At 33.0% G+C, this 13,399-nt stretch overlaps 1 protein-coding gene across 1 annotated transcript; it reads left to right on the forward strand.

Moving 5' to 3' along the window:
* Positions 7,595-12,524, forward strand: LOC104759470. Its single transcript, XM_019238913.1, has 3 exons — positions 7,595-8,327; positions 8,394-8,456; positions 12,460-12,524. Exons 1-3 carry the CDS (start codon positions 7,595-7,597, stop codon positions 12,522-12,524), a joined length of 861 nt encoding a protein of 286 aa, XP_019094458.1.

Below are 13,399 nucleotides of genomic sequence, written 5' to 3' on the forward strand. Positions count from 1 at the left end.
GTCAAATAACCACAACAGTATATAACCATAACTGATAGTTAATAAACCGTAATTGTACCCGTGTTCATGCCTACTTGTCCATACCTATCCCATTGTGTATCATAGAATTTCCAGATGACCTAAATAAAATTGTCAAGCGATCAAACCCGTCCAATATGTCTCATTGAATGTTTAAAATTTTTTTGACCCAAAAAACCTCATTCCTCTTAATTCACATGAGTAAATAGTATCTCCGCATATGTTCTGCTTGAATTTGTGTTCCTATAATTCTTGTCCCGTATTTTGTCAAAAATAGTTTAGATAATATTTTTATTTTATGAATTACACGTTTCTTTCCTGTACCCAATATTGAATGTCCCGATATTTGAAATAAATAGAGCGTTGAATTTGAATTTAGTTATTTGATAATTGAAAGCCACAACTAAATTTAACCATCCAAACTTTATACTCTCATCTCTTTACCTCTATTTCTTATCCAACTTTTTATGAGAAATAGTTTAGATAATGTCATTATTTTTTGATTAATTGTTCCCATTTCATATCAGTTCTTTTTTATTAGATCAGATTTTTTTATATAAAAAACTATTTACATGTTATTTAAAAAAACAAAATAATTCAAATAATCGTCCCAAAGTAGAGATTTACACGTGTAAAAGTTGACCCTTACTCAAATATAGAGGTTTTGAGAATTAGATATCACTACCAATATTTTTGTATTTAACGATAACAACATTTAAAAGAAAAAAATAAGAGATAGTAATTTTTATTTTTATAAATAATAAAATTAGCTTTTGGCAGATATTCATTTAATATTAATATTAAATGATTTAAATTTTAATTGTTTTGTTAGATTTAATCTGTGGTATAGGTGTAATTTAGAATTTTAGTATTACAATCACATATTTAGATGTGTTAAAGTAGATTAACAAAAGCTATAAATACAATTTTGGTTTTATTATTTCCATATATACTAATCATAACTAATTATTATAATTTTGTTAAAGAAATTTCAAATTTTAAACTAAATGATGATTTGTTTTTATCTAATTGTATTTAATTGATTTGTCTTTCCCAAAATATAAAACCAAATCAAATAAATTCACATATCTACACTTGACAAAAAAAAGCAGTGGCAGTTTTATGTAATATTATGAAATACTAAGGGCAAATAATAAATTGGGGTACGGAGCTCTCTGGCGACGACACGTCAGCTTTATTGAGATAATGCTTCTCTTTTAATATATAAGGGATGAAGTCAGTTTGGTGAAATGATATAATTCTAGAATATGCTTATTCTTTAATGAGGATGAGATATAGTAATAGATTTTTAACATAAATTCTTAACTTTCAAATCCGTGTTAGTTGCGAAAGTTTAGAAGATGCGAATAATTAGTTGATACAATTTTAAAAGTTACTATAATTTAGCTGTAATATATTTAAAACTTACTGCAATGTGTAGATTTGAAATATATCATTGGCATTAAATTTGCATACTTATTTCTTTATTTGGCAATCTAAAATATCTTGAACTATATGTTTGGTAATACAAACCTATTGATTAGAGTTTTTGATTAATTCTTTTTACGAAAATTGAATGAAGAAATAAGTTATCTGTTACTCGCTCCACTTTTTAACGTGCACATTTTTCATATTTATTATTTGAATTTGCTTACAAGTTTGGCAAGTATTAACTGTTTAGATACTCATGCAAGATATCCAAGATCCGAATGATGTAATTAATCCCCAAAAACTTAGGATCCGCGTGTTTTGACCCTTTGAGATTACCTGTTTGCCCTTTTTTATTTTTTGTTCTTTCTTTCTTTAATTCGTAGGAGCAATTCATGGAATTCTGTTTTGTTTATTTTTTTAATTCCTAAGTGTGCATCCCAATTAATAGTATAGATGATCGTGTCTACTTATAGAATAATAGAAATATACATTATAAGCGCTTAGCAAATACTAGCAAGTAAATATCTCATTCATACTCAAACTAAAATAAAGGAAAATGTGTGATTAACTACTAATCCTATAAAGATAATGAAAACTAGATTTTAACCCGCGGTACACCGCGGGCCGATCTTTTAAATTATATATTTTAAATTAGTTAAAATTAATAAATTATGAATATAAGATTAAATAGTGTATATTTTTGTGACATACAGATTTTTGTTCTTTGCGTTTATGTATAATGACTTTTAAAGTTTTTTTTTTCTTTCAGATTCGATCGGATTATCTACAATTTTGGACACTTGTTTGCATGATCAAACAATGTTTCATCATAATATTACTTTACTTTATAAGTTATAAAATCTATGTTTCTATAACTTATTTTATGTATTACTTGGACACCCTTTGGTTTTTGTAAAAAATCATATTGGGTCTGTAGGCCCATTAATAATGTTGTGGTCGTGTGGTCCAGCTTACATAATCCATCAATATTCCGACCCATGAACTTTAATCGTTTTATTCCGGATCGTTTTTTTTCTGGAAAAGAAAAACATATCCGGATGGTTTTTTTCTCACCGGCTATCTTTTTGTCGGTTGGTTTCTTTCCCCGAAACCATTAAGAAAAAACAATGAAAATTACCAGTCAACATGTTAGTGTTAAGGTCTGGATCCTCAACTCTTGCAAACTTTGTAAAGCTCAGGAAGTTTGAGTCGGACTTAGGATCACTAACAGCAACATAGGTCCCGCTGACAAAACTGAGTTTGTACAAATGAGTGGTAGGACGAAACTGACCAACCGCATGAGTGATTGAGAAGGTCTCGATGAACCTCCATGAGCCAATGGTCAGGTGGTTGACGTAACGGGTGACCAAGTCTTTTTTCACGGACCCGTGTATTTTCATTCCCTATAATATAGAATATAAAGTAGTGAGGGTAGAGAAAGTTATGAAAAGAATAGACTATATGAAAATGATACTCACAGTAATTTTGCATAACTAATGTTTGGTTGCCAAAAATAAAAATAATTGTTGTTAGTTTATAAGCGTTAATGCTTTAACTCCAGTAACATTTGTGAGTTCATGCGATTCGATGAATCTAACCGCATTGTAAGTTACATGATTAATTACATCTTGATTTTTATTGTCATGAATATATTATTATTGGACAGAGTTTTACCCCGATCCAGGGGCGGACCCACGTTCATTAGAGGGGGTGCAAGTGCACCACATAAAAGTATAAAATCCTTAGTTTATGCATACTAATTAGTGATGTAAGTAGCCTAGTGGTCAATAGTGCACCCTATAATTTTTGAGGTAAAGGGTTCAAATCCCAACTGAACACTTTTGGGTTTTTTTGGCACCCCCTCAAAAGATTTGCTGGATCCGCCACTGCCCCGATCCGTAGTAATATAAAACAAATGAAGGGAGTGATACTATTACACTAACCTCATTTTGTTACTCAAGATAGCTTATAGGAGCAGCTTTCTTAATATTTAATTCACTATCATACTAAATGAAAATGATGTTTGAAGTTTTAACCAACATTTTTTTTCTTCATGTTATATTTTCTAATGCAAAATAACTACACTTTTCTATGCTATGTAAAACCATTTTATTGTATGTTATTTTAGCTTTAATTTAATTGTGTTTAGATAGAGAATGATATTTTAGTCTAAAAAAATATTCAGAAAAAACATTTTTAATGTTGATAAAGCGGAAAATGAATTGTAAAAGCTAAGTATTTTTTTTCAACACCACAAAAAAACAAAAATCAACATATAACAAAACGATCAAGTATATATTTACCGAAGAAAAAGCGTGCAACACAAAATAGATGCCAACAACTTTGAACATTGTACACCTAGTAGAGATAACTCTGTGATGTAAGAACAGAGCAATCTCAATCTCAATTGGCATCAATAATAATACGTTACGTGTTGACTTTTGTTAAATTAAAATTGTTTGATATATTCGGACCTGCTCTTAGAGCAAGTGCAATGGCGTATACACGGGCCGTCCCCCGTTATTTTTGGATTTAAATTTAAATCAAAAAGGCCCATAATCGAAGGAACGCTTCTTATTTTAGGACGTTTTTCATCCGTCGACTTCGCCACGTGTTCAACTGTGATTGGTTGTAGATTATCTCTAGGTTTTCCGAAAAACATTTCTTTGGACAAAAATTTCTTTCACTTCTTTATTTTCTCTCGACGGCGACGAGAGAGGCGATAGACATCCTCGTCGAATTCACGAAGCGATTCCGTTTCTTCTCACCAGAATTTCTTACCGAAGCCGATCTGCTGTTTCTCCCGAGGCCGGTCCGATCTTATCAACGTCTCGAAGCTTTCCTGGCGGTCCGATTTTCACTTATCTCCCGACGCGATCTTCTCTTCTCTCCCGAACCGATCTTCTCTTCTCTCCCGAAGCGATCTTCTCTTTTCTCCCGACGCTAATTAAGGTATGTCTTCTTATCTCTGATTATCGAATTAGGGTATTCCAATTAGGGTTTTCGAATTAGGGATTTCGAATTAGGGTTTTCGAATTAGGGTTTTCTAATTAGGGATTTCGAATTAGGGATTTCGAATTAGGGATTTCGAATTAGGGATTTCGAATTAGGGATTTCGAATTAGGGATTTCGAATTAGGGTTTTCGAATTAGGGTTTTCGAATTAGGGTTTTCGAATTAGGGGTTTCGAATTAGGGGTATCTATTGGTGTCTAGTTTCAATTGTTCTGTTTTTTCATGTGTAAAGATCGATTTATCTATTTATAAAGATCGATTTGTGCTTGTCTAAAGGTCAATTCGTTTCTTGATAACATGAGTATAATTAATGTTTTATTTTCTGTGTCGTTTGCTGTTGATAGTATACGAAATCGTATATTTGCAAAAATTGGTTTTAACATTGATTTGGTTAAAACATTGGTTTTTAAATTGACAAACTCTATTTTGTTTTGTTTTTTTGTCTTAATTGATAAAGAATTTTAGGATAAAGGACATTTGGTAGTTGTAATATTTTAGGTAAAACATTAATGTGTACTTCTAATAAATTGTGATTGTTGTGTAGTTGATTGTCTTTAATTTTGGTTTGGTATGTTCATAGTTTGTTGTTTTATTTGGTAGTTGTATCAAGTACTTGTCTTAAATTTTGATTAGACATTGGTTGTTAGGTCTTTATGTTTAGTTACTTATTGCAAGTTAACTTTTAAGCTATTAAACCCCAACCATCTTCTTCCTATTTCCATCAGAAATCTATTTCACTTAGTAACCCCTTCTCACTTTTACTCGCTTAACTTCTCTTCTATACTCGCTTAACTTCTCTTCTATACTTGCTTAACTTCTCATTCCTTCTCTTCTCTACTCGCTTCTTCATATGGATTCAACGAATCCCTTCTTTCAGTCTTCTTCTTACTTAAACTTGCTTAACAGTCAAGAAGAAGGTGGTTTAAATGATAACTTTCATTGGGAAAGTTATCCACCTTCTGGACAGAGCTCCCAACCTTCTCCTCGCAGCTCCCAACCTTCATCTCAAAGCTCCCAACCTTCTGAGGCGCCAACTCTTTCGCAAGAAACACCATTGGAGCGCAAGGAGAGAAAGACATGGACACCTGCTGATGATGAAGTCTTGATCTCCGCATGGCTCAACACTTCCAAAGATCCCATCGTTGCAAATCAACAAAAGGGAGGAAGCTTCTGGCAAAGGATTCAAAAATACTATGCTGACACTCCTCATGCTAGAAATGGTGGTGAACAGATGTTGACGACACATTGCAAGCAGCGTTGGCACAAGATAAATGACCAAACTAACAAGTTCTGTGCGGCATTCGCAGCTGCGGAGAGACTGAACAGCTCTGGTCATTCTGAAAATGATATCTTAAAGCATGCGCATGATATCTACTTCGATGCCCATAAGAAGAGATTTAACCTTGAACATGCTTGGTTTCGGTTAAGGTTTGAGCAGAAATGGCTCACACTAAACACCATTAACACGCCCCCATCCCAGCCTGCAACAAAGAGGAAACAAGCTGCCGAAGGTTCACAATCATCAAGCTGCAATGTTGAGGAGTATGAGAAAAGGCCAGAAGGGATTAAGGCTGCGAAGGCGAAGAGGAACAATGCTCAGTCCACAAACGTGAAGACTCTTGCTGAGTATAAGAGCATGTGGGATGTCAAGAAAGAGGAATTGGCTGAAAAGGAGAAACTGCAGAAGCTGGCCATCCTAGATACTCTCTTAGCCAAAAAAGAACCTTTAAATGCTAGTGAAGAAGTTATTATGAAGAAGATAGTGTCCCAGTATTTCTGATATTAGAGCATGTGTTTGTTGTTTGTTTTCTATGGTCATTCTAGTTACTCGGCTTATGTATTTCTTGTTTGTTTGATTTGTATTTCATGTTTTAGTATTTCGTGTTGGATTTGTATTTCATGTTTTAGTATTTTCTGTTTGATTTGTATTTGCTGTTTGAAACTAAATCAATATAAGTATATTTCAATTGCTAGTAACTCGCCTATTTTAACTAAATCAGTAACTTAATCAGATTGTTAGTTCTTTAAAACAATTGTTGTACTAAATCTAATGTGCTTCTTCTTGTCTATGTTCAGGTTAAGTAAGAAATGGGACACGACTATAGCTACTCTCAGCCTGACTCATCCGATCTGGCTGATAAGCACTCAGAGGACACTGCGGAGAGAGAGCTAGATGCTTTGATTCGTATGGATGAAGCAGAGTCGAGGGTATACCCCCCTCAGCCTGAGGTGGAGCATGGATTCCCGAAGGAATGCTACTGTGGTGCGCAGCCTATTCTGTCGAACTGCTACAATAGAAGGTATGTGATATTAATGTAGTTTTGCTATTCTATCAGTCAATTTAGTTTCGCTATATATGCTAACTCTTTTACATATTGTAGGTTCTTTGCATGTCCAAATGTCGATGATGGAGAGATGCATATTCACAAGTGGTGGGATGTGGCTGTAGTGGAGGAGTTGAGGGACAATGATAGAAGATATGAAGTGATGGTTGAGAAGGTAGATTACTTAACTTTGTTCAATGAATATGAATCAGAGATCAATGAGAAGATGGTTATGTTAGAGAATGTAGTTAACGAGATACGTAATGAAAATAGGTTTAGATATATAACTGATTTGCTGGTTGTTTGTGTCATGGTTATTTTCGCATGTATTTTGTTCATGTCTACTTATTAAATGAGACTTTGTAATAACTCACGGGTACTTGTTGTTTTCCTATGTATATTGTTTTGTTTTCCTATCTGACGGGTACTTGTTGTTTTTTTAGCTATGTACTTTGTTTTGTTTTGCTATCCCACGGGAAACTTGTTGTTTTGTTTTGTTCAGACTCACGGGATACAAAATAATGCAACTCCAATTTACATCTATCACGGACACTAGTCTTTTCTTCCTATATATGATAACTCGTAACTCTCACCAAACAAGACCAAATCAACAAAACATTCTCAAGAACCACCTTCTTCTATACAAAACATTCTCAACAAAACATTCTCAAGCAAAATACTCATACCAAACACGATCAAACCAACAACATATTGGCAGTTATTTCTTCCTCTATATTCCTTTCTCTTCCTTTCTCTTCCTTTCTCTTTAATATAATTTACATCTTCCTTTCTTTTCCTTTCTCTTCAAATGGGATCATCTTCAAATCATTATCACTATCAAGCCGATGATAATCATTATCACTACCAAGCAGATGACAGTGATAATTTTGAGGGCTATTTAGAAAACATTTATGATGTTTCGCACATTATTCCAGAACCAAACCAGCCACACGATAGGATTTATATCGAGCGAAACCGGGAAGAAGGCCACAATAATCTTTGGAATGATTATTTTAGTGACACTCCAACATATCCAGAATATTTATTCCGGCGACGGTTTCGCATGCACAAGCCATTGTTCATGCGAATTGTGCAACGTCTCTCTACCGAAATCGAATATTTCCGCCAAACCCAAGATGCAACTGGACGGGCTGGTCTTTCACCTATACAAAAATGTACTGCAGCAATTCGTCAATTGGCATATGGTACTTCTTCTGACAGTATTGACGAGTATGTACGAATTGGTGCTTCGACAGCTCGGAAATGTTTGCACGAGTTTACCGCCGGCATCATCCAAGTGTTTGGAGATGAATATCTAAGACGTCCTACACAGGAGGATCTACATAGACTACTCTATCAGAATGAACAGCGTGGATTTCCCGGGATGATTGGTAGCATTGATTGTATGCATTGGGGGTGGAAGAATTGTCCCACGGCTTGGAAAGGCATGTATTCACGATCAACCGGAAAACCTACAATTGTGTTGGAAGCGGTAGCTTCGTATGACCTATGGATATGGCATGCCTTTTTTGGAGCTCCAGGTACTATGAACGATCTTAATATTCTTGATCGTTCTAATGTTTTTGATGACATAATAACCGGTAAAGCTCCCGAAGTCCACTACGTTGTCAACGGAAGGGAGTACAATTTGCCGTACTATCTCACCGATGGTATTTATCCAAATTGGGCCACTTTTATTCAATCTATCCGACTTCCACAAGGTATGAAAAATTCTCTCTTTTCTAAAAAACAAGAAGCTGTTCGGAAAGATGTTGAGCGTGCCTTTGGAGTCTTGCAAGCTAGATTCGCCGTTATTAAAAATCCGTCTCGCTTATGGAATAAATACAAAATGGCAAATGTTATAAGATCATGCATAATACTCCATAATATGATTGTCGAAGATGAACGACATACATACAGTTACAGAAACATTGTTTCTGAATTTCAACACGGAGAACATGTCGATCAAACATATACTGTTGGTGCTCCCGGTGTCGGTTCAAATATCAGCACTACGATTACTCGTCAAACAAGACTTCGGGATAAACAAGCCCATGACCAACTAAAACATGATTTGATTGAGCATATTTGGACTAACTTCGGACATCTTCCAAATAATGAAGATTAATTTTCAAATTTCTATGAGTTGAATAAAATGTTTGTTTTTTTTTGATTTATATTTTATGTTTTCTATTTTTAATATCTTAATAGTATGTTTTTGTTTTAGAAATTTAAATAATTAATGTTTTCAATTTTAAAAATATTATTATTTTATTTGGGGGACTTAAAAGAAGTAGACACCAATGCTCATATTAATAATAAGAACCTTCCTAAATATTACTATTATAATTGAGGGACCAATATTGAAGGACTACCGATGCCCATGGTCTCAGACGTTAATCACCTCAATAGTAGTATTATTGTATTATACTAGTTTTAAAAGTTCTGATAATCTAGTACTTAACAATGTATGTTGTACTTGTATCCATATATATAATATGTGTATCCCCTCTTTTTTTTGTTCAATTTCATTCGTTTTCTATAGGACCTCCTGAGATGAAATGTTTGTAACGAACGTGACACCTTGACGAGAATTGGTTTGTCATGAATGCTAATTTTGGAATTGGGCTATTTTAGAAGGCCCACTGGATAAGTTTTGGACTGTCCAAAACACTGGTTTTTGTCTTGTCCGGTTAGAAAATTAGCTAAGTCTTGTTATATAATTTTATTTGTATACTTCACCGATTAATGTAAGTATGTAATATTCGGCGACAAAGAAAAAATATGTACAAGCTTCTAGAGCTAATTAATTCTTGTAGCATCTACAAGATCTACAAAATAATTCAGTCAGACTCAAAACAAAACACCTAGACCGTTTACACGCTTGGTTCGATCATGTACTATACAGAGATGCTCTCACACAAACAATGATTTGAACAAAATAGTACAGAAACATTCCATAGAAAATAAGACTTCCAAGATTCATTTTCACAAGGACAACAAAAATACTGTTTTTTTTATCAATTGGAAAACTCTTTTCTTTTAGCCAAAGTCATTTTTGTGGATCTGTATGATACAACCCAACTTACACAGGAAACAAGACAAAGAAAATGAATAAACAGATCAAAAGTACCCTCAGAATCGAAGAACTTATCAACATTGAATTATCTCAGACAAGGCTGAAACTTATATATTGATATTCTCGGATCATCATTGGGTTGATACATAACAACAACAAAAACAAAATCAAACGATGCAAAGGAAAAAATAAAGAGACACAACAAATTCAGTTCCCTCAGAAAATATGTTTTTTCAACATTGTATATTCAGACAAGGCTGAAACTAAATTATAAAGGTTGTTCGATCATTGGGAACTTCTATAGTATAGCGTAGATAACAAAAAAAAACAAAAAAAAAACCATATACTCAAAAGATCAAAAACAAGAACGAAGATCGAAAGTGTAGAAACATAATTTATCAGAGAAAACGTAGTTGATATGCTCTGCTCTTTGACGCGGCGGCTTTTATAAAAGACCTAATCGTCTATCTATAGTGTTTATAAATAACATAAAAGTCCTCATAATTTTAACTGCTTCATACATTTTCCCTTCCTTATCTACTATTTACAAAAAGTGTCCAATAACTGTTTTGATCAATTTCCCTAAAATCTATCAAAATTCTAAATTTTCTAAATCCCATAGAATTCTCCAAAATCATTGTTTCAATACACCCCCCTTACTCTGTATTGGGAAGAAGGATTATTATAAGTTTGATTTGATGCCTAATGTAGCCAAAGTTGAAACTTGAAGATGTAACACTCTGACGCTCCTTGTTCCTTAAGTAGAAGAAACTTCAGAAAATTTCGAATTAAATTGTATATCTTGCATTATTTTCAGAAAATAATGTAATATCAAGGGATCATGGTGGAACTAATATGGATCAGAATGGAACAGGATAAGATTCAATGAGGGTGGTTTGTATAAAAAGATAAGAAGTCATTCATATAAATGCAAATGAACAAAAGCAACGAATATGTTATAAGCAAACGCCAAGAGGACAAAATCTACAACAATGATCAATGGTATCAAAAGACTTAAAACACACTGTTCCATATATTTAATGCACAATACCACTACGATCTGCATTTACCATTGGACCTTCAAGGACCATGCATGTGACTGTACCGCCTCTTGAAGGGTCTTTACAGCGCTTTCGTAAGTCACAAACCCAATAAACCAGAACTCGTGGTTGTCGATGGAAATCACTTGTATGTATTTCTAAGATGTGTTCACTCTGCTTGTTGATGGGGTTCACTGCCTTCAGCTGGTTCAACAAAATAAAATTCTAAGTTATGTGTGGTTTTATTTAACCAAAGCACGTACCTTTTGTTGCTATGTATTTTATGATGTCTTATCATTTGTTACTACTAACTTGGTGTCGCATTCGGTTTCTTTCTTTCTTGAACTGAGTACAATAATGTCGTATGCGAAGCATCAATTGCAATAAATAAATGAATGAATACTTATTATATAGTTTTTTCGATATACATTAAAACCTCTATTAATTACTGCAAAAATTTATTAATTTATAAAGGTTTTATTTTATCGATAAATTAATAATTATTAATTTATAGAGAAATTGTTCATATTTGGTAATATTTTTTAAAAAAGTTTTTAAAACTAAAATTTAATTGTTATAAATAATATTTTTATATAAACAAGAGAAAACTAATAGTTTTTGATATAGTAGAAATATTAGAAATGAGGTCTAACAAACATTAATGTTCATACTACCAATTGGCTCGTTTGAAATGATTTTGTAATCTGTCGGCAAAAAAAAAAACATTAATGTTCATATATATACATATATTTTGATAATTTTATATAATTATTAATTTATATTATTGTTGGGATCATATATTTACAAAGACTTTCAAAAAAAATATTATTTTATTATATTATCAAATTATGTTCAAAATTACACTGGTTCCAACTTGGATATTGGAGAAATTTATTAATTTACAAAAAATATTAATTTATAGAAGTTTGACTGTAATGTATAATTGAATAAAGTAATCGGTAGTAACCGTACCTAACACCATGCATGTTCCCTAAAAATGAAAGAATTAAACTTGGAGGCTTCATGTCTCGCAAGTTCAGGTGGCACCAAACTATTAGACTCAACAAGCTTCTGCCTCAGACCGTAAAACACATCTTTATCCTTAAGTTTGAAGAAACTTCAGAGAATTTCGAATTAAATTGTATATCGTGCAATAATTTCAGAAAATAATGTGATATCAAGGATCATGGTGGAACTAATATGGAGCCAAATGGAACAATATCAGATTCAATGGGGTTGGTTTGTTTAATAAAAAAAGGAGTAGTCATTCATATAAAAGCAAATGAACAAACGCAACACGACTATGTTATAAGCAAACGCCAAGAGGACAAAATCTACAACACATTGAAATAGTATCAAAAGACTAAAACACACTGTTCCATATATTAATGCACAATACCACTACGATCTCCATTTACCAGTGGACTTTCAAGAGCTCTTCACAGTCACAGTTTCATGTGACTGCACTGCTCTTCACAGCGCTTTCGTAAGTCACAAATCCCATAAACCAGAACTCGTGGTTGTCGATGGAAATCAGTTGTATGTATTTCTCAGATGTGTTCACTCTGCTTGTTGATGGGTTCACTGCCTTCAGCTGGTTCACCGGAAGTACCACCTGATCATATGATATAAATCAGTCACAGACTCTACAAAGAAAGATGAAATAAAATAGACTTTAAGGTTCTCAAGGAAGAACCCAAATCTCAAAATCTGTTTTTGCTTCATTACAATCAGCAATGCAGAGATCCTTTTTTTCAAGAAGTTTTCTGCTTGGCTGGATTGGAATCCAATTCATGTTTGGGATTTAACAATCCTTATACACTACACTAGGGAGGTACCCGCGCCTAAAGCGCGATATTAAGATTTTAATAATAACTGTTTTGTTACTTTATGATATGTTATTTTTCTGAACTATTTTTTTGAAGTTTATAATGTTTTATTTGATTATAAATACATTTTTGTATTTGCATATATAGTAAAAGACTTATTTCACTAAAGAAAAATAATATTCTAAATGTGAATTATTAATTGAGTCTTTTAAATAAACTATTAAACTGTAGTTAACAGATATTGAGATTCAATAAGTAATACCAAATTTTGTAAGAGCGTAAGCAATTTCCAGAAGTTCGATATTAGAATGTATTATCTTAATTACAAAATAAAGTTTAGAGTAACGGAAAGTTGGATTTGAGTAGCGGTTAATACAAAAACTAAAATATAGAGTCATTCAAAAAGAAAAAAAAAAGACAGCCAACATCCCATTCTTCACATTTGAGTTGCTGAGCTTTAACCTTGTTGGTTCATCACATGTTTTATATAATAACGCCCAACAAATTCAGTCCTGCAAATATATATATTGTTTTAAGAAATTTGACTTTAACATCATACAAAACTTGATTTCATAAACATAATTACACCTTACATAGCCTGATGATGCTCCAGTCCTTCGTACTCTGGTTTTATGAAGATCTTCGAAGAGTCCAAGGTATTTTCA

The sequence above is a fragment of the Camelina sativa genome, chromosome 17 (assembly GCF_000633955.1).
Source record: "Camelina sativa cultivar DH55 chromosome 17, Cs, whole genome shotgun sequence".
Classification (NCBI taxonomy): domain Eukaryota; kingdom Viridiplantae; phylum Streptophyta; class Magnoliopsida; order Brassicales; family Brassicaceae; genus Camelina; species Camelina sativa.